The sequence below is a fragment of the Canis lupus genome, chromosome 9, assembly GCF_003254725.2.
Source record: "Canis lupus dingo isolate Sandy chromosome 9, ASM325472v2, whole genome shotgun sequence".
NCBI lineage: Eukaryota > Metazoa > Chordata > Mammalia > Carnivora > Canidae > Canis > Canis lupus.
The window spans coordinates 56,881,437-56,899,470 of record NC_064251.1 but is presented as its reverse complement, the minus strand read 5'-3'; the positions used below and the strand labels follow the sequence as shown (position 1 = coordinate 56,899,470).

Below are 18,034 nucleotides of genomic sequence, written 5' to 3'. Positions count from 1 at the left end.
GCTGGTACTCTTCTTTCTGGGAGCTAAAGGCTCTTCAGCCCCCGTGCTCCTGGCCCCTCCTCCCTCCTTCCTCCTCATCCCCCATGATCTCAGCAGGGAACAGGGCACCAGGAAACTCCTGCAGCCTCACCTCTTCCCCTTCCTTCCTTCTGCTCCAGGTGCAGCCTGCCTCCCAGGGGCAGGGGAGGGACACCATGTACCCCAGCTTCGACCACTCCCTGAGCAGCCATAGATGACCTCCTTGGGACACTCGGGAATGGGGCCCCAGTCTTGCTCAGTGGCAGTTCTCAAACGCCCTCCTCTCCAAACTGGATGTATCATCAGAGACCATTCCAGTCCCATCTGGGCTGCTAGGAGATTGAAGCCCAGAGTAGGGCAGGGCAAATCTGAGATCATAGGCGAAGCAGCTCTCTTAACTCTGGGACTCAGGGCTGGGTTTCAGGGGCTCCTGGAAGAACCTTTAATTTCTGGCCTCTTGCTTGGCCTGGAGGGCAAGTGGGACACTGGATCTCAGGACACCAGGAGGGGCCTCAATCAGATATGCTAACCTCACCCCGCTCAGGACTATAGGACACTCTGGATGACTGGGGGATGGAGGCCCATCTCTCTGTTTCCTCTGCCAGTCCAAGGCCAGGCCTGATGCCAGAGGCACTGCCTAGGACCACCAGGGCCCCTATCCACAGGGAGGAATCCTGGGTCCCAGACTTGGCATCCTCAAGGTTTCTCAGGTCCATTCCTCCCAGAGACCCTGACCCAAATGGAAGGGAATGGGCTGTCCAGCCTTTAAGAGCATGGGCCAGGAAGATGGAGTTAAACCCCGGTTCTAACTTTCGATACTGTGGCAGGCAAACCATCAAGTAAATCTCCCTTTCCTCATCTGTAAAATGGGGATGATAATAGTGCCCTTCTACTGGGGCTGTTGTGAGGAGTAAATGCCCAACCTGTGCGAGGACAAGACAGGGACAAAATTACACCAAAAGGAAGCCTAAAAGTCCCTGATGCTAACAGGGCATCTTCCTTCGCTGGTTGCTGCAAGGGCACTGATTTCCCCTCCAACCATTCCCGTTCCCTCCTCAGGTCCAGCTTGGTCACTCACCCTCTGGGTCCCAGTGCAGGGCACCTTCGTCCCACTGCAGTCATGGTCCCCCGCGGTCACTACCTGCAGCCTGGACACCTCCGCGGCCTGACGGCTCCCGCCTTTCTCAGGCCGCGGAGCTGCGGAGCTCAGAGCCGTACCCCGGGGGCGGAGCCTGACCTGTAGACCACGCCCCGGGCACGCCCCTCGCCCTCCGCCGGGGGCCGCTCCCCAGCCTCCGCCCCCGCCGGGGAGGACACGCCCGGCCTCGAGCACACCCCTCCCCTCCCGTCTCGCTCCGCCCCCTTCCCCATCTGTCAGAGTCTGGGGCCGGAAGGCCACGCCCCCGGGCACACCCCTCCGCCTCGGCCCGCCCCGTTCCAAAGCCACCTTCCCCTAACAGTCCGCTTCGAAGCCTGGAAAAGCCACGCCCCTCCACGCGCCCCTCCACGCGCCCCTCCACGCGCCCGGCTCCTGCAAACTCCCAGTGCACGTCTCAGACCTCAGGGTGCCTCAGGACGGCCCAGAACCCATCAGGCCCTCTCCCCTGCATCCAATCCTTGCTCCTCCACGCCCAAGTAGGGCTGAACTAAGGAGGGGATGGCAGAAGAAGGCAGCGTGGATCAGAGACGATGACAAAGCACTTAGGTTATTCCTGAATTGTCATCACGCCCTCCAAGGTAGGTGCTATCATTATGTCCTTCTATGATCCAAGATCCTGCCGTCAGTAAGAGGCAGAGTCTGGGCTGGATTCCTTCTGCAGCTTTACAAAGTCTTGCTCCCCACTGAACAGAGGTCTGGACTCAATTACCCCAGCACCCAGAAGCAGTGTTTGGTGTCTCAGGGAAAAGCCATTGAGGAGAGGTCCCAGGATCAGCTCTAGAGTTATTTTTCCTCAGCTGGTCCCCCCCTTCCCCCCCCCTCCCCACCCGCGCCTTCATTTCAATAAAGCACATCTGACTGGTGTGGGTTAGACACAGATTCTGAAAGTTGAAAAGCTGGAGACTGCTATGGTTGGGATTGAGGGTCTCCCAAGGGCATGAAGCACACACCTGTAGGGCTTTGAAGGTGGTGGGTACAGTGTGAGAGGTGAGTGTGCAGCCACAGGAGGCAGGCAGTTTTCTGCTCAAATCCAGCTCTGCCATGTTGGCCGAGCCTCAGTTTCCCCATCTGTTTGATGGGGCTAATGACAGATTCTTTTACAGAGTTGTCTGTGAGTAATATTTGTTTTGACAACCAGTAGAATGGGTGCTTCCTAAATGGGAGTGAGCTCAGGTCATATGATCACTGTATTTTTGCATGAACTCAAATCATGGTATAACCAAGCCAAGTGGCAAGCAGGAGGGAGCAGGGTTGTCCGGTAGAACTAAAGAAGGGAGGCTGGGCGGGATCCAGTGATTGGGCTCAGGGCCCAAACAGCCGCTGCAGTTCCCTCTGGAGGCTGCCTAGGGCAAGTCAGATGGGTCTTTGTTCAAATCCCAACTTTGTCATCTGCCAGATGTGCAACCTGACTGGGGCAGATGACTCTCCCTCTCCGAGTCTCAGCTTCCTCATCTGTCATATGGAAATAACAGAATCTCCTCACCAGTTGTTTTTGTTTTCTTTTGTTTTTTTCAGAATTAAGTGCAAGTGAAGGACTAAACACAGTGCCTGGTCTATAGTAAGCACTTGGTTTATGCATAGGGTTTTTATTCTCCCCCCGATGTGTGTATCGTGGGGTCCTCTCTGGACTCTATTTAGCAGGAGGCTGGAGATACCACGCTTCCTGCACATCCCACCCTCCCCCTCTCCTGGTGGGCACCTACCTTTCTGGAGGCACATTCCTGGGGTCTCTTTCTTCTTTTCTGTCTGCCCTGGGATCCTTAGGCTTTTCTGTGGGGCTCATTGCAGAAGGGTTGGGTCCCACTGCTGGGGTGTCCTCCAGGGGGGGCTTGGTCTCCACCACCACCTCCTTGGCTGCCTCCAAGCCTGGAGGGTTGGGCAGACCTTGGGCCACTAAGTGGGGTTCAAGGCCCACCTCCTTGGTCTTGTGGGTAGCCTGTGGGTCTCGAGCCTTCTTGATGCTGAGGCGAGGCATAGTGCCCATGTGGCTGTACATGTCGCTGGAGCGGGCATAGGCAGGGGGGCTTTTGGGGACAGTCACCATGTCATCCTGTGTAGCCTCAAAGGTGTCAGGCTCCAGATGGGACTCGATACTGCTGGAGGTTGAGGATCTTTTCAGGGTGAAGGACCGAGGGAGGTTCGAAAGACTCCCAAAGCCCTTAAACTTGAAGAACTCTGGCAGGGAGGAGGGGAAGGAAAGGAGTTAATGCCAGCAGCAGTAATAATAACAATAAAAAATACATGTTGGGGATCCCTGGGTGGCGCAGCGGTTTGGCGCCTGCCTTTGGCCCAGGGCGCGATTCTGGAGACCCGGGATCGAACCCCACGTCGGGCTCCCGGTGCATGGAGCCTGCTTCTCCCTCTGCCTGTGTCTCTGCCTCTCTCTCTCTCTGTAACTATCATAAATAAATAAAAAATAAAAAAAAAATACATGTTGTTCCTCTTACTGAGGCTTCAAGGGGGGCTCAGGGCTGTTATGATATAACACAGCAGCTCTAGAGTCACACAGCCCTGGGCTTCAGTCCCTCTGCTTGCACATCCTAGCTGTGTGACCTTAGGCAAGTCGCTTGACCTTTCCGAGCCCCATTTGCCACATCAGCAAAATAGAGATTGTCGTACCCACCTCCTATGGACGGCAAGAGGACTGAAGGAAAGCATGTAAATAACACACTTAGTAGGGTGCCTGGCACCCAAAACAGCCTCACAAGTAACATAGATAATGATGGTGATCACCAGAAATGCCTCTGATGGGTCAGCTATGCTTCAGACGTCACCTCACTGAATTCCCAGCACAGTTCAATGGCAGGAGTTTAATTTCCCTTTTTGCAGATGACACGGGCCATGGAAGGCACCACCAGGGGTGGCATAGGCAGCAGGTGAAGTGTATTTGTGTGTGTGTGTGTGTGTGTGTGTGTGTGTGTGTGTAGGGGTGGAGGGCAGAGGGGCAGGGAGGGGGGCTGTTCGAGCACCTGGGCGGGGGATGAAACGAGAAGGAGGTGGTTGGGAACCCGAGGGGCCCACTCTGTGGTTCTGTCCTTCCTGTCAGCTGAGCTCCCGTCCCGACTAGGGCGGCAGGGCGCGGGTGATACCATCTCCCTCATTTCCGCAGGGGAGCGTGAGTTCCCTCCGCCCCCGCCCCGCCCCCAGCCGTGGGAGTGCCCCCCCCCAAAGCCACCGCGTCGACAACCCCCTGGCCTCCAGATGAGTGAAAAGGGAAAATCCTGGCATTTTCACTTCCTGGGCCCACTCTGCCTCCTCGGGTCCTCACCACCACGTTGGACTATATAGGAGGATGCCCTCATTGGTGAGAGAGCAGGCTGAGGCCCAGAGAGGGAAGGGACTCACCCAGGATCACACAGCAGGGCTGAGCCTGGATGAGGGCTCAAGGCTCTGGACTGCTGGGGTCAGTGTTCTAGGGCTTTCCTTCCCAGCCCACCCCCTACTTGGTCTCAGCCTCTGCCTTCAGACAAACTGTTGGAAAATTCTGATGCTCTGCTCTTAGCTATGTCATGGGCCAGAAATGTGCCAATTGCCAGGAGGGGGACCAAGAACTGTGGTCTCCTGAGCACCGGAGTTGGGGTTGGGGGTATCTGGAGGAAATAGTAGAGCAGGACAGGGAGGGAAACCGAGGCCGAGTCCAGGGACATGGGATTGACCTGCCGGGAAGCCCCATATGATCTCAGGCAAGTCTCTGAGCCCCAATATTTTCATCTGTGGGATACAGTCATAATCCTGGCCCTATATGCTCCCCCCCTCACCCCCCGTGCTATCAGATGGAAGGACTCAGGGGAAGCAGAAGTTTGCTGAGACCAGGAAGGGACTGACCTGGGGAAGCAGTGATAGTGGGTGTGACCCCCTCATGGAGTTGCACTGGGTCCCAACGTCACTGCTGTTGGGGAGTGACGTGGGACAGCATCCCATGGTGCACCGTACCCTCTCCAGCCCCAGTAACTTCCAACCCGAGCACCCTCCTCCCTCCCCCATGTGAACCAGCCCCAGAGGCAGGGCATGGAGTGTGTGGAGGTTTCCCCTTGCTCAGCCATGGGGTCCAGGGAAACCGGAGGTGGACACACAGACGAATGCAGGGACAGAGGAACAGAGATGGGCAGGGTCAGACAAGAAGCAGAGATAGAGAGCCAAACCAGCCGGAGACAGAGAAGAGCTACTGGACCACAGTGACGGAGGGGTGGAGACAGGGAGTCCAGAAGCAGGGAGCTCTGGAGAGGAGCAGAGATGGAGAGAAAGAATTAGAAAGGAGACAGTGATGAAGAAGCAAGTGCAGACAGAGGCCGAGCTGGAAGGATAGACAGAGGATGAGAGACAGTGCAGAGGGCACCCCGCACTCACTGAACTTTCTGCTGGCTTTCTTGGGTCCCTCTGTCATCTTGGCAAGTACCGCAGAGCCCCTGGCCAGCTCCGGACATCAATGCTGAGGTTCCTCCCTCACCTCCCCTTCCCCTTTCTCGCACCCTCTCACTCGCTTCCTCTGTGTATTTTTAAACCAGTGAAACTCCCACAGCTCCACCCTCCCCATCCTCTCCACAGGGGGCGGGGGCCAAGGCCTCCCCTAGTCTGGGCCCCTGTGGGCTGCCTCCTTGGCCTTGGCTGTGTGGGGGGCAGGGGGCAGACCACAAGCCCATGGGACCTGGAGGGCCTGGGAGACAAACCACAGGCCCAGGGAATGGAGCCTGCTGGGGGAGGCGGGGGGCGGAGAGACCTGCCAAAGGCTGTCAGGGGGTCTGGCCAGCGGCTGGAAGGGTGCTGGGAGTCAGGCCTGCCCACAGGGCAGTTTGTTCTAACTCTCGGTGTCTGGGGGAAGGACTGGCAGCAGTGAAGAGTGTGGTGGTTAGGCCTGTGGCCCTGGGACCACCCAAATCAACGTTCCAGTATTGGCTGTCTACTTTGTCATCTTGGCTGGCTGCTTGCCCTGTGTGATCCCGGCCAGGCCACTGACCTCTCTGAGCCTCAGGTTCCTCACTGTGAGCAGGGGGTATTTGCCATGCCTACCTCACAGGGTCCAGTGCTTGGTGCAAAGCCTGGCACAGAATGGGTGCCTGCTATGGCATGATCATTCCCTCTTAAGCCAGCAGAGACATGGTGGTAATTTGGTCCCCCACGCCCATTGGACGTGGGGAAACCGAAGAACAGATGGGCAGAGGGATTGTCCCAGGTCATATGGCAGGTTGATGGCATAGACTGGGTTACATCTGACCCATTTAGGTCCTAAGCCCACAGCTCGGTGGTTTTCCACCCTATAACATGTGTGTGTATGTACGTGCGCACACATATGTATGCTCAAGTGGGCAGGAGAGAGATGAGGAAATGAAACTGCCCAACACAGGTTGTCCCAGACACCTGCGGATGCTGTCAGCTGCTGCTGGTGTTGAGGTGGCCAGGGGTTGTTCAGATCCCAGCTCTGTGTACTGCAAGCAAGTTACTGCTGCCTCTGAAGCCCCAGTCACCCCATCTCTAGAATGGGCACACATGCAAGGTACTCCGTTAACCCACAGAGGCCCTAGCATGATTGGACATAATTATCCTGGCCCCCAGGCTGGCAAGAGGGAGTCCAAGGTCAGATGGGGCCCTTCCTGCATCCTCAGTAAAAAACAATGATGACTAACATCTTCTGATCACTTGGTACATTCCAGCCAGAGCTCAGTCCTCCTGCCCTAGGAGATAAATGTTTCTCTCCTCCCCATTTTATAGATATGGAAACTGAGGGCCTCCCCCAAAGTCAGCTTACCTGGAATTAGGACCTGCTGAGGGCCTAACTTCCACACCCACAGCTCCAGAGCTGCCCCTGCCCCCTGCAGCTGGATGATGGGCCTTGGTAGGGGAAGCATCTGATTGAAACTTTTTCGTGGGATAAGAGGGGACTGGAGTCCCTGAGGGAAAAAGAGACACACCCTATGAGACCCAGACAGCAGGGTCTTGCTCACAGACAGATCTGGATGGGACCAGTGTTCAAAGTTCAAATGAAGGGATGGGGTTTCTGGGTCATGGGCTTGGGAAGAAACAGTCCTTCTACTGAGTCCTGACCCTGAGCCAGGCGTGGAGCTGAAAGCCTCACAGATCATCTGCTCAGTCCCTGCAACAGACCTGTGAGGCAAGTGTTGGTACTCTCCCATTGTACAGATGAGCAAACTGAGGCTGAAGAGGAGCAGAGGCTAGACAGACGCACCCCCAGGTGTCCTAGCTTCCTGGCCAGAGCCCTCTCCCACCTGCAGTTGTCCGAAGAGAGAGAAGGGTGAATCCCTTAGTGACTCAGTGGTTTGGCGCCTGCCTTCAGCCCAGGGCATAATCCTGGAGTCCAGGGATCGAGTCCCACATCGGGCTCCTTGCATGGAGGCTGCTTCTTCCTCTGCCTGTGTCTCTGTCTCTGTCTCTCTCCCTCTCTCTCTGTGTGTGTCTCATGAATAAATGAATAAAATCTTAAAAAAAAAAAAGAAGAAGAAGAAGAGAGAGAAGGGCCTGTGGCCTGGCAGTAGCCAGGGGTCTTCCTCATGGAAGGCAGAGGGGATATCCCTGGCTTCCCCCTGGGAGGCAGTCTCAGTAACCTGGGTTTCTGGGACTCCTGCCTCACCGTGTGACCCTTCACGAGACTCTGCCTCTTTGGTACTCCGTTTCTATCCATGAAGTAGGGTCACAGTCGCTCCCATTTCCAGGGCTTGTTGGGAGGATGAAAGGAGCAAAAGTTGGCCCAGGCTGGTCCCGGCGGCCTCGCAGCCCCCAGTGATTGTTGCTGAAGGATGGGGGTGGTGCAGGCCCGGGCCAGAGTGGCACAGCCCAGAAGCGCCCAGGAGAGAGCACAGGGTGGGGGAGCCGGGAGCTGGCCCGAGCTGAGGCCGCGTTGAGGCCTTGTTGCTGCCGTTGGCCTGGGCGCCAGGGCAGTTGCCGTGTCCCTGGGAGAATGAATGGGGCTCAGTGTGGCAGCTCCACTGAGCTCAGAGCCCCCTTTGTGCTGCCTTGAGTGGCCGTTGGGAGTACCGCTGGGGACCTGCTGGCGGGTGGCCGTCTCGCAGACCCTCCTCAGCCTGCTTTGGAGGCTGGCCCAGAGTAGCGCATGTGCTCCATAGCCCGGACAAGAGAAGTGCTTTCCTGCCTCCAGGCCCCTGCTGCGGCTGGACCCACACCCCGAGTGTGGCTCTCCCACCCACCACCACTGGCTGAGAGTTTTGCCACCATTGAGTGGCCGCAGCTCAAGATCCAGCCACAGGGCCCTAGGGAGCCCTGCTCTGGTTCCTGTCCCCTCCCTCCTGCCTCTTCCCCCCGTCTGTGTTTGGCCAGGTTCTATTATGCTTTGGAATCCTTCAGCTTCATTGTCAAAGTCACTGGGGCCCAGGCGAACCTGAGTTCAGATCCCACGTGCAGGACCCTGGGCAAGTCATGTCACCTCGCTGAGCCTTGTTTTTCCCATCCGTAAAATGGGACAAATTCAACATCCCTCATGTGATCCTGTGGCAGTGAAATAAAACATCTTTACTGCAAGTGTTATCCGTGTTACATTCACTGGTGTCTTTATTTGCATATTCGAACAGACTTCACCCTCCCTGAGAGGAGTTGGCCGTATGTATCCAGACTGGCGCCTGTACTATAGGTCTCAGCTCCTCCTGGCTTGACCCAGTTGTCTGATATTGGGGGTTGTGTGGGCTGATGGTAAATGACCCCCTGGGCTTTGTTTTTGTTGTTGCTGTTAATTTAAAGTAGGCTCCATGTCCATGTAAGGCTTCAACTTACAACCCTGAGAGCAAGAGTCACTTGCTCACCCACTGAGCCAGCCAGGAGCCCCGACCCTGGGCTTTGAAAGCAAAGACACCTGGCTTTGAATCCCAGCTCCATAGCTTCCTGGCTGTGTGGCCTTGGACAGGCCACTTCACCTTGCTGAGCCTCAGTTTCCTCTTCTGTAACTTGGGCCCAATACGAGCAACCTCCTAAGAGGGGCACTGTAAAGCTCCAGGGAAATGACACCTATCAACACAGGGCTGAGCAGAGTCAGTACCCAGCTGGTGGGGGCAGAACGTCCATGGTGTACAGAGCTGCTAGACCACACTGCCCTCTGTCTGGTCTCTCCCTACCCAGTGCCCCTTTGTGTCCAGCAGCCAAGAGCAGCCTACCTGTGAGCCTATTTTCTGCCTCCCTTCATATGCCCCCTACTCTGTCCCTGCTCAGGAGAGGAAAACAAAGGTCTGGGCCAGAGTCAAGCAGCTGGCCAGTAACCCCCTCTTCTACTCTGTGCCTCAGCATCCCTGTCACAAGGCAGCAGGACCAGAGGCTCTCACAGAGTCTGGTCAGTCAGTTGGCAAACATTGACTGAGTACTGGCCACATGCCTGGCTTTGCCAGCTTAGCTGGTCCACGGAAGCAGGAAACATTTTCCTCAGACCAGCAAATCAGAAGTCAGAGTCAGTGACAAATCATTTCCAACTAGGACCTAATTTGTTCATACTTCCACCTGGGTGATCCAGGACCCCATGCCTGGGCAGTGTGGTGGGCAGGCTTCTAAAGGGCTCCTGATGGCTTCTGTCTGGGAGGCCAAAGCTCTGAGGGGAAGTGACAGGCGGATGTTGGGGTTCAGGCCAGGGATGGTAGGGTGGAGGTGACAACATCACCGGAACATCTGCTGAGGCCTCTGCCCACAGGATGTGATTTAAGGAGGGCTCGTGGGAAAGAGGTAGGGGCCCCAGCCTGAGGGTCTGATGGTGGAGACCACCCAAAACCATGGTACATCCCCAATACTGCCATCCCCTCCCATACCTCCCATGGGCATCCAGGACACCTAGGCCAGTGGTACTGTGTCCTGGCTGTGCCCTAGCTCTCCCCACAGCCCCAGTGGGTGGGGTCTAGAGTGACCTGGTTTAAATACCAGTGTGGCTGCTGGCCAGCTCTTTGATCCTGGCCAGGTGATGTTACCTCTGAGTTCCGATGTCCTTACGTGTACAACAGAGTGATTATATTACCTACCTATGAATGAGAATTGAGAGGATTCTTGTAAAGTGCTGATGGTTGGCTTGGACCATTTATTTTCCTTCAACAAATTGTAATGACTACAATTATTATTGTGCTTTCCCTCCTTGCCCTCCCTACCTGCAATTTAGCTACCAGCCTCCCTGTTTCTACATTAGACCCATGAAGCAGATCCCAGATCACCTCGACAGGTCTCTTGACTGCCTAAAACCCTCGATGGCCTCACACTGACCTCAGGAGGGGGCTCCCTGCTGGTCGCCTGAACCTCAAGGTGTCTGTTGCATGGCCCTCCCCCAAAACAGAGACTCTTGGGATGCCAGGATCATCAGAACCTGCTTCCTTCTACGAGGGCTGGAAAGCCAAGCCATGGGGGTTAAGAGCTACCAGGTCACCCTGAGGGCTTCCTGAAGAGACAGGTAATGGTGTGCCACTGAGGAACTGCCTTCCAGCTCTGAAGGTAGGAAGGTCCAGGGAGTTAGCAAAGCGCAGGAGGGAGATTCCTGCCACTGGGATGGAGCTGGAAAGAGCCTCAAGTGTCACAATTTTGATTTTCCTGAAGACAGTGGAAGAGGGAAATACCTCATTTTAGAAGGACCTGGAAGGTGCTGTAAGGAGGACAGATGGAGAGGCCAGACTGGGGAGAGTAGGACTCAGGACCCATCAGCAGAGGACAGACTGAAAGGGTGCAGAGGTGGTAGAAAGGTCAGCTTTGCTGTGGGTTGATTGTTGAGTAGAGCTGGAGGAAGAATCTAGAGGCTCCTGGAGCCTGGAAGGTAGCAGGAAAATGAGGAGGAAGGGTTGGAGTCGGGTCGGAGGAGGAGATGGGTGGAGGGCTTGGTGGCTGACATAGGGACAGCAGGCCTCAAACCGCACCATTGCTCTACCCTTGGCCAGACTGTAGATAGCCTTGACTCGGGAGAATCCTCTTCAGAATCAGACAGACCAGGTTCCAGTCACAGCGCTGTCACTCTGTGACCTTGGGCAAATGACCTCACCACTCTGAACCTCAATGCCCTCTTCTGTAAAATGGGCTAGTTAACCTGCCCATGGGGCGCCTGATTGAGGATTCAGCAGGATTCAGCAGGAATGCCCAGCGATTCCTGAACACACAGGAGTTCTGAGCAAATGCTAGCCATTTTTGTGATTACTGACCCGGGACTGACCCGCTCGGACGCAGCTGGATGGGCATAGGGCTCCCGCGGGTCTCATCCCTTCCTCCCAGAAAATTGGGGGTCCAGGGCAGGAAGGCCCGGGCGTTGCTCGCTCGCCGTCTCCAGTGTCGCCGCGCCCCCTAGCGGCCGTCGGTTGCCATGTCAACGGCGGGCGGCTGGGGCCTGGGGAGGCGGCGGCGGGGGCCGTTCTCTCCTCCCAGGACCGGAGGCCGCTCCCTCGGCGCCTCCCGCCTTTCCCAGCGGAGGGGCACTCCGAGCCGGGGAGAGGGCTCTCCGCGGCAGCTAGCATGGGGGGGTAAACTGAGGCACGCGACAAAGCGCTCCGCAGCCAGGTGTCGAGCTCGGGGCCCCACCTCCGAAGGCGGAGGAGGGGCCGCGGGCGGTGACGCGCCGAGGGCGGCCGGCGGACAGCGGGCGGCGGCGGCGGCGGCGGCGGCGGCGGCGGCGGCAGGTGCGGCCGCGGAGGGTGGGAGGGAGGAGGGAGGGGGGCGGGCGGAGGGGGAGGGGAGGGCGAGGCCAGGGCACCTCCCCCTTTATAACGCGCCCCCTCCCGGGCTCTCGGGCCACCTCCTCGTCGGCTCTTCCCATCTCGCCCCCTTGCCCGGCCGCCCCGGGCCCGGGCCCGGCCAGGGAGACCCCAGGCCGCGGCTCGGGGGCCACCCCCCCGCTCGCCGCCCCGCGCAGCCCGGCGGAGGCGGCGCCGTCGGAGGAGGAGGAGCAGGGCACTGCGGCTGGCCCCGGATCGGGCGCCAGAGCGGCAGCGGCTCCGGCAGCAGCGGCGGCCCGGGCCGATGCAGCGGGACGCACCGCCCCGAGCCCCAGCCCCGGCGCCCCGGCTTCCCGCGCCCCCGATCGGGGCAGCCGCCAACAGTGGCGGCGGCGGAGGCGGGGGCAGCGGCGGCGGCGGAGGCGCCTCTGCAGCTCCGGCTGCTCCTGGCCTCCCGGGAACTACAAGTCCCAGGGGGCCTGGCGGCGGGCGGCGGACGGAAGAGGCGGGGTCGGCGCCGCGAGGCCGGAAGTGGCCGTGGAGGCGGAAGTGGCGCGGCCGCGGAGGGGCCTGGAGCACGGCGGCGGGACCCGGAGCGGGAGCAGCGGCGGCGGCGGCGGCTGGGGGCGGCGGCGGCGGCGCGCTGGAGGCGGCCATGGCAAAGCAGTACGACTCGGTGGAGTGTCCCTTTTGTGATGAGGTGTCCAAATATGAGAAGCTCGCTAAGATCGGCCAAGGCACCTTCGGGTAAGGCTGCGCCCCCGGGGGACCAGGCGCTCTGGGCCTGCACCCCTCAAATCCGACGTCACGATGCCCAGGGCCGGGCCCGAGGTGGTCGGGAAGGCCATGAGCGCCAGACGTGTCCCCTGGTTTTGCTAGGCCGCGCTGCGGCCCGCCTGGGCCTGACCGAGCCGGCTGGCGGGGAGGAGCCTGAGGCCTGTGATGGGGGGCGGGGAGGGGTTACGGAGAGGAGCCAGTGGTGGGAGCGGGCTCTCCGAGAGACGCCTGAGTGAGGAGACTGAGGGGAGGAAGTAGAGGCTCGAAGCTCCGCAGATAGCGGGTGGCAAGGTAGGCAGTGCCCTGGGTCCCCGGCCCAGCCCCGCCCGGGGAATCCCTTTTTTCTGCCCCCCTCCTCTGGTGGGGGAGGGGCGGGCCCTGCAGAAACGGCCTGATAAAACCTCTTGGGTCTCCCTCTCGGCCTGCAGGGAGGTATTTAAGGCAAAGCACCGTAAGACCGGCAAAAAGGTGGCTCTGAAGAAAGTGCTGATGGAGAACGAGAAGGAGGGGGTGAGTATGGGCCGGGTGGGCGGGCCTGCCAGCTCCCCTGGGCTCGGGGTTGGGTTTCCACCCTGCTTCTGCTAGGGCTCTCGTCTGGAGAACCTGTGTGTCTGTGTGTTGGGGGGGGGGGGTAGTTAGGCAATTTCCGTATTCGGGGAATTTGGCTTCCAAATTGAATTTTTTAATTCAAATGTTTTAGCGCTTTTGATATCCCACTCTTAGGTAAATACGGTTGGGGCCAGGAGGGGGAGCTCATGCCTGCAGAGTGTGCCTTAGTTCCTGAAGTTAGGAAGCCTTTAAACACGGTTTCCTTAGCATTCATTTTGCATAAGGCGGAAAGAAATTCCACTTGGTGGTTTTAAGGGAGTGGCTGGTACTCAGTTGAAAAGGAGCAGTCCCCTCCCTTGCCTCATTGTAGCCCTAGTCCAGCTTCCCAGAGACCTGCTTAGCAAGGACATTTCCTTAAATAGCTGTTTGTTTCCACCTAGTAAGTTAAATACAGGTATAGAGCTAAAACTTAAATATTGAAGAAACTGTGGAACATTTATTTAGTGACGAGTAGTGAAGTGTGTAGGTATTAAGTCCCACTGTTTCAGTTCATTGTCTCAGAGCAACTCATTGAGGGGCACATACTATTTTTACACCCATTTTACAGCTAAGACATCTGAAATGATGTCAGAGCCCGGGACCTTACTCGTTTGCTGCACCTGTGCCCCTTGATCTGGACCACACGGTTGTTCATTGGTCTGTTCATTGGTCTATAGTTGACTCGCTCACTTCAGGCCCCCTCTTGCCTTTCTCCTACCCAGTTCCCCATTACGGCTTTGCGGGAAATCAAGATCCTCCAGCTTCTGAAACACGAGAATGTGGTCAACTTAATTGAGATCTGTCGAACCAAAGGTAGGTTCTTTGGCTCCTGCCCCCTTTACAGATGGGGAAAATGAGGCTTACTGCCTAAGGCTTTGCAAAGTTGGAAGTGGACACACCTAAATTGCCTCTTCTTAACCCAGACAAACCGACTGTGACTGCTCTTGGGTCCTTCCATCGTAGCTGTTGCTCCTCGAGGGCCTGCCACAGCACCCAGCCCAGAGGAGGCACTCAGGAAATAATTTTCCAGTGAAGGAAGGCACAGCCGAATATCCCAGTGTCCACGGGCTGGAGGGGTAGAAGCTGTGTGGGGAAATGAGTTGCACGTGGGGTTTTTTACTTTCTTTTTCTTACTCCTCCCCCATTCTTCCCTCCCAGCTTCCCCCTATAACCGCTGCAAAGGCAGTATATACCTAGTGTTTGACTTCTGCGAGCACGATCTTGCTGGGCTGCTGAGCAATGTCTTGGTCAAGTTCACACTGTCTGAGATCAAGAAGGTCATGCAGATGTTGCTCAACGGCCTCTACTATATCCACAGAAACAAGGTGGGGGTCAGCATGGGGTAAGAGAGACCCGGGCTCGGGTGGGCCTCGGCTCCCACCGCTGGGTGGGTGCGACTGAGGGTTCCCCTTGGAAACCTGATTGAGCCCTCTTGCGCTTCCTGCAGATCCTGCACAGGGACATGAAGGCAGCTAATGTGCTCATCACTCGCGATGGGGTTCTGAAGCTGGCCGACTTTGGGCTGGCCCGGGCCTTCAGCCTGGCCAAGAACAGCCAGCCCAATCGCTATACCAACCGTGTGGTGACGCTCTGGTACCGGCCTCCGGAGCTGTTGCTCGGTGAGGACTCCCGAGCGGGCGGAGTGGGGCAGGGGCTGGGCACTTACCCGGCCTCAGTCCCCCACTGCCAGGGCTTCTTGAGCCGCCGGCCCTGGGGCATTGCGTCTCAGGAGGCCCTCGGGCTCAAGGGGCCCTCCTGGTGCGCTCTTCTTCCCAGGGGAGCGGGACTACGGCCCCCCCATTGACCTGTGGGGTGCTGGGTGCATCATGGCCGAGATGTGGACCCGCAGCCCTATCATGCAGGGCAACACCGAGCAACACCAGCTTGCCCTCATCAGCCAGCTCTGTGGCTCCATCACCCCTGAGGTGCGTGGCCAGGCTGCCTGGGCCCCTGGTCCCCACAGGACGCAGAGATCCAGAAGTCCTCCTGGCAAGGGAGGAGTGGGGAGTGAAATAGCAGGAAAGTTCTGGAGAGGTGGCTGGTGGAGGGACAGGGGCTGCTCTTTAGAGTCGCATGGGCTATGCTTGAGTCTCACTTCCATCACAGTTCATGGCCCTGGGGAGGGCGTTTGCATCCCTCACCTCGGAGCTGAGTTTCTCTTCCGTGAAACAACTATGCCTGTATCAGGCTTGGTGGACATATTTCAGATGACCACGTAAAAGGGCCTGGCGCTTGGTGTGTGCCAGACACGTGGTCACTGCTGCTTCTACCTTGGAGAGGTCAAATTCACCCTCCATGGGTGGTCTGGGAGCATCTGAAAGGAGAAGCTGTAGTCCCTTCGGGTGCCTAACCAGGGGACAAGCCACACACCCCCTGAATTAAGACCGTCTTCTTCCCGTGCCTCCTGCCCAGGTATGGCCCAATGTGGACAAGTATGAGCTCTTTGAGAAGCTGGACCTGGTGAAGGGCCAGAAACGGAAGGTGAAAGACAGGCTGAAGGCCTATGTGCGTGACCCCTACGCGCTGGACCTCATCGACAAGTTGCTGGTGCTGGATCCTGCACAGCGCATCGACAGTGATGACGCCCTCAACCATGACTTCTTCTGGTCGGACCCCATGCCCTCGGATCTCAAGGGCATGCTCTCTACCCACCTGACGTCCATGTTCGAGTATCTGGCGCCGCCACGCCGGAAGGGCAGTCAAATCACCCAGCAATCCACCAACCAGAGCCGCAATCCTGCCACCACCAACCAGACGGAATTCGAGCGTGTCTTCTGAGGGCCGGCTGCCCACGCTTTTCATTAGGGCAGTTTCATTTCTTTTTCTGCTATGTGACTTGCATTGTGGAGATTGTGGGGCATTTGAGTTTTCTCTAGTGCTTATTTCATTTACTCCCCACCCTGGGCACTGGGAATGCCCGCTGAGCGGACTGGAGCAAAGCTTTGGCTGAAAGTCCAGGAGGGCGCTGAGGCCCCTCGCCTTGTTCCCTGGCTTTCAAGATGATGCCCAAAGGTTCTCCGTTTACTTTCACGCAAGAATGGGATAGGAGGAGAGGCACACCCCACCAGTGACTTTCTGAGCATGATGGGAGGAAGGGACAGGTCCCTTGCCTGTCGCCAGCCCTCCTCTCGGGATGAGAAACTTGTGTGGGGGACAGAAGCAGCCTCAGGAATGGGCTACTCTTGGCCCAACCCTCAGAAGCCTGGGGTTGGCAAAAACTTGGTTTCTTCAATAGAGAATTTTATCGTGTTTCTTTTGTTCAGTTTGGAGACATTCCTGGACGCAGTTTGGTCAGTTATAATTAAAGTTGACTTTTTTTTTTTTTTTCCAGTAAGTGGCTATGTGCTGTGTTCTGTGTTCAGACCCCCCCAGCTCTTAACCCTGTAGCTGGCACATTGGGTCTAACCATCGAGATTGGATTTGTCAAGTCTTGACTCTTTTCTTCATCCCAGTTCATGTCCCCAGACATAATTGCAGAGTACTTTTGTCTGTTGGAGGGTTTGTGTGAGTGTGTGTGTACCTTCCAGAACACTGTTGTCATGCTCCTGCAAAAGCAGGTGCTGTGATGCTCTTTTGCTCTCCCTGTCCACTTGGTGTCCAAGGGAGAGTAAAGACACATGAGGCAGGATCTTAGTTCCCCAGAGAGAGGGAACTGGGGAGGGCCTGCTGTGAGCTGCATCTGCAATGGTGAATCCATGTCCCATGGCTGACAGAAGTGCTCAACCTTGACTCATGAGCACAGAAGGCTGCAGAAGGCTCTCGATCAAAGTGACAAGAGTTAGATCTGTAACTTGCAAAGGTCCTTCAGGCTGCTGAGTAGTTGGTGGCCAAGGGGAGGCAAGAAAGGACCAGAGCAGTTGAAGGATCTCCAGGGGCTTGGGGAGGTGGCAGTCACTGGGGTTAGAATGGTGAGCAGGCCCCAAACAGCAGTGGGAAGGTTGGCATGTCTTGCGACAGAGCTGCAATCGTTGGAGGAGAGCACATTTTGGTAGATACTTCCCTGTGAGTCTGAAGCTGGGGACAGGCACGCTTAGGGCAAATTCTATATTCTGTCACAGGAGGATGTCTTTTGAAGGGGGGCCCCAAAGGAAGTTGGGTAAAACTTACTATCGTATCTGTCCCTATAGAAATTGATCCAGATCTCAGCTTCATAAAAGGCCAGAGGTCAAAACAAAAAAACCCTCTTTTTTGTTTTTATTTTTTAAGGTTTTATTTGAGACAGAGCACAAGCAGGGGGAATGGGAGAGGGACAAGTAGACCCCCGCTGAGTAGAGAGCCTGATGCAGGGCTTGATCCTAGGACCCTGGGATCATGACCTGAGCCGAAGGCAGATGTTTAACAGCCACCAAGGCCTCTTGACTAGTGTTTTAGTTTTGGGGGGCTGCCATAGGAAATCACCTAACCAGATTGGGTTAACATATAATAACATATGAATAACATATTTATTCTGTTACTGTTCCAGAAGCTAAAAGTGAGATCCAGGTGAAACCCAGGTGTCAGCAGGGTCTATCAGCAGAACTCTGCAAGAGAATGTTCCATGCCTTGTCTCCTTAGCTTCTGGTGATGGCTGGCAGTCCTTGGCCTTCCTTGGCTTGTAGATGAACCTCTCCAGTCTCTTCCTCTGTCTTCACCTCGTGTTCTTTCTTTTATGTGTGGCTATCTCTGATGAGGACAACACTCAATGGATTTAGGACCCATCTTGATCCGGTATGATCTCATCTCGACCAGCTACATCTGCAAAGATCTTTTAAAATAAGGTCACATTTTGAAGTTCCAGATGGACATGGACTTCAATCCAAGTCAGTATAGTTAGTAAGTAATCAAATCCATATGGAAACAACTGCAAGTTGTCCTAATGGTTATTGAGTCA

At 56.6% G+C, this 18,034-nt stretch overlaps 2 protein-coding genes across 4 annotated transcripts in view; one reads left to right on the top strand and one right to left on the bottom strand.

Moving 5' to 3' along the window:
* Nucleotides 1-5,662, bottom strand: part of SH2D3C (SH2 domain containing 3C) — a 30,358-nt gene extending 24,696 nt beyond the window's left edge. Inside the window, exons 1-2 of one of the 3 annotated variants that reach the window (XM_025475227.3) lie at nucleotides 5,525-5,662; nucleotides 2,881-3,352 (exon numbers count right to left, since the gene is read on the bottom strand). In XM_025475227.3, the coding sequence (XP_025331012.1) occupies nucleotides 2,881-3,352; nucleotides 5,525-5,561 (509 nt within the window). In that variant the 5' untranslated portion in view covers nucleotides 5,562-5,662. Of the gene's footprint in view, nucleotides 1-1,096; nucleotides 1,249-2,880; nucleotides 3,353-5,524 lie in introns of those variants that run through there. The other 2 variants (XM_025475228.3, XM_035721139.2) reach the window with 2 other exon arrangements.
* Nucleotides 5,663-12,307: 6,645 nt separating this feature from the next.
* Nucleotides 12,308-16,494, top strand: CDK9 (cyclin dependent kinase 9). Its single transcript, XM_025475242.3, has 7 exons — nucleotides 12,308-12,546; nucleotides 13,005-13,086; nucleotides 13,887-13,977; nucleotides 14,323-14,489; nucleotides 14,612-14,783; nucleotides 14,941-15,089; nucleotides 15,577-16,494. Exons 1-7 carry the CDS (start codon nucleotides 12,455-12,457, stop codon nucleotides 15,940-15,942), a joined length of 1,119 nt encoding a protein of 372 aa, XP_025331027.1. The 5' UTR covers nucleotides 12,308-12,454; the 3' UTR covers nucleotides 15,943-16,494.
* Nucleotides 16,495-18,034: the final 1,540 nt, after the last annotated feature.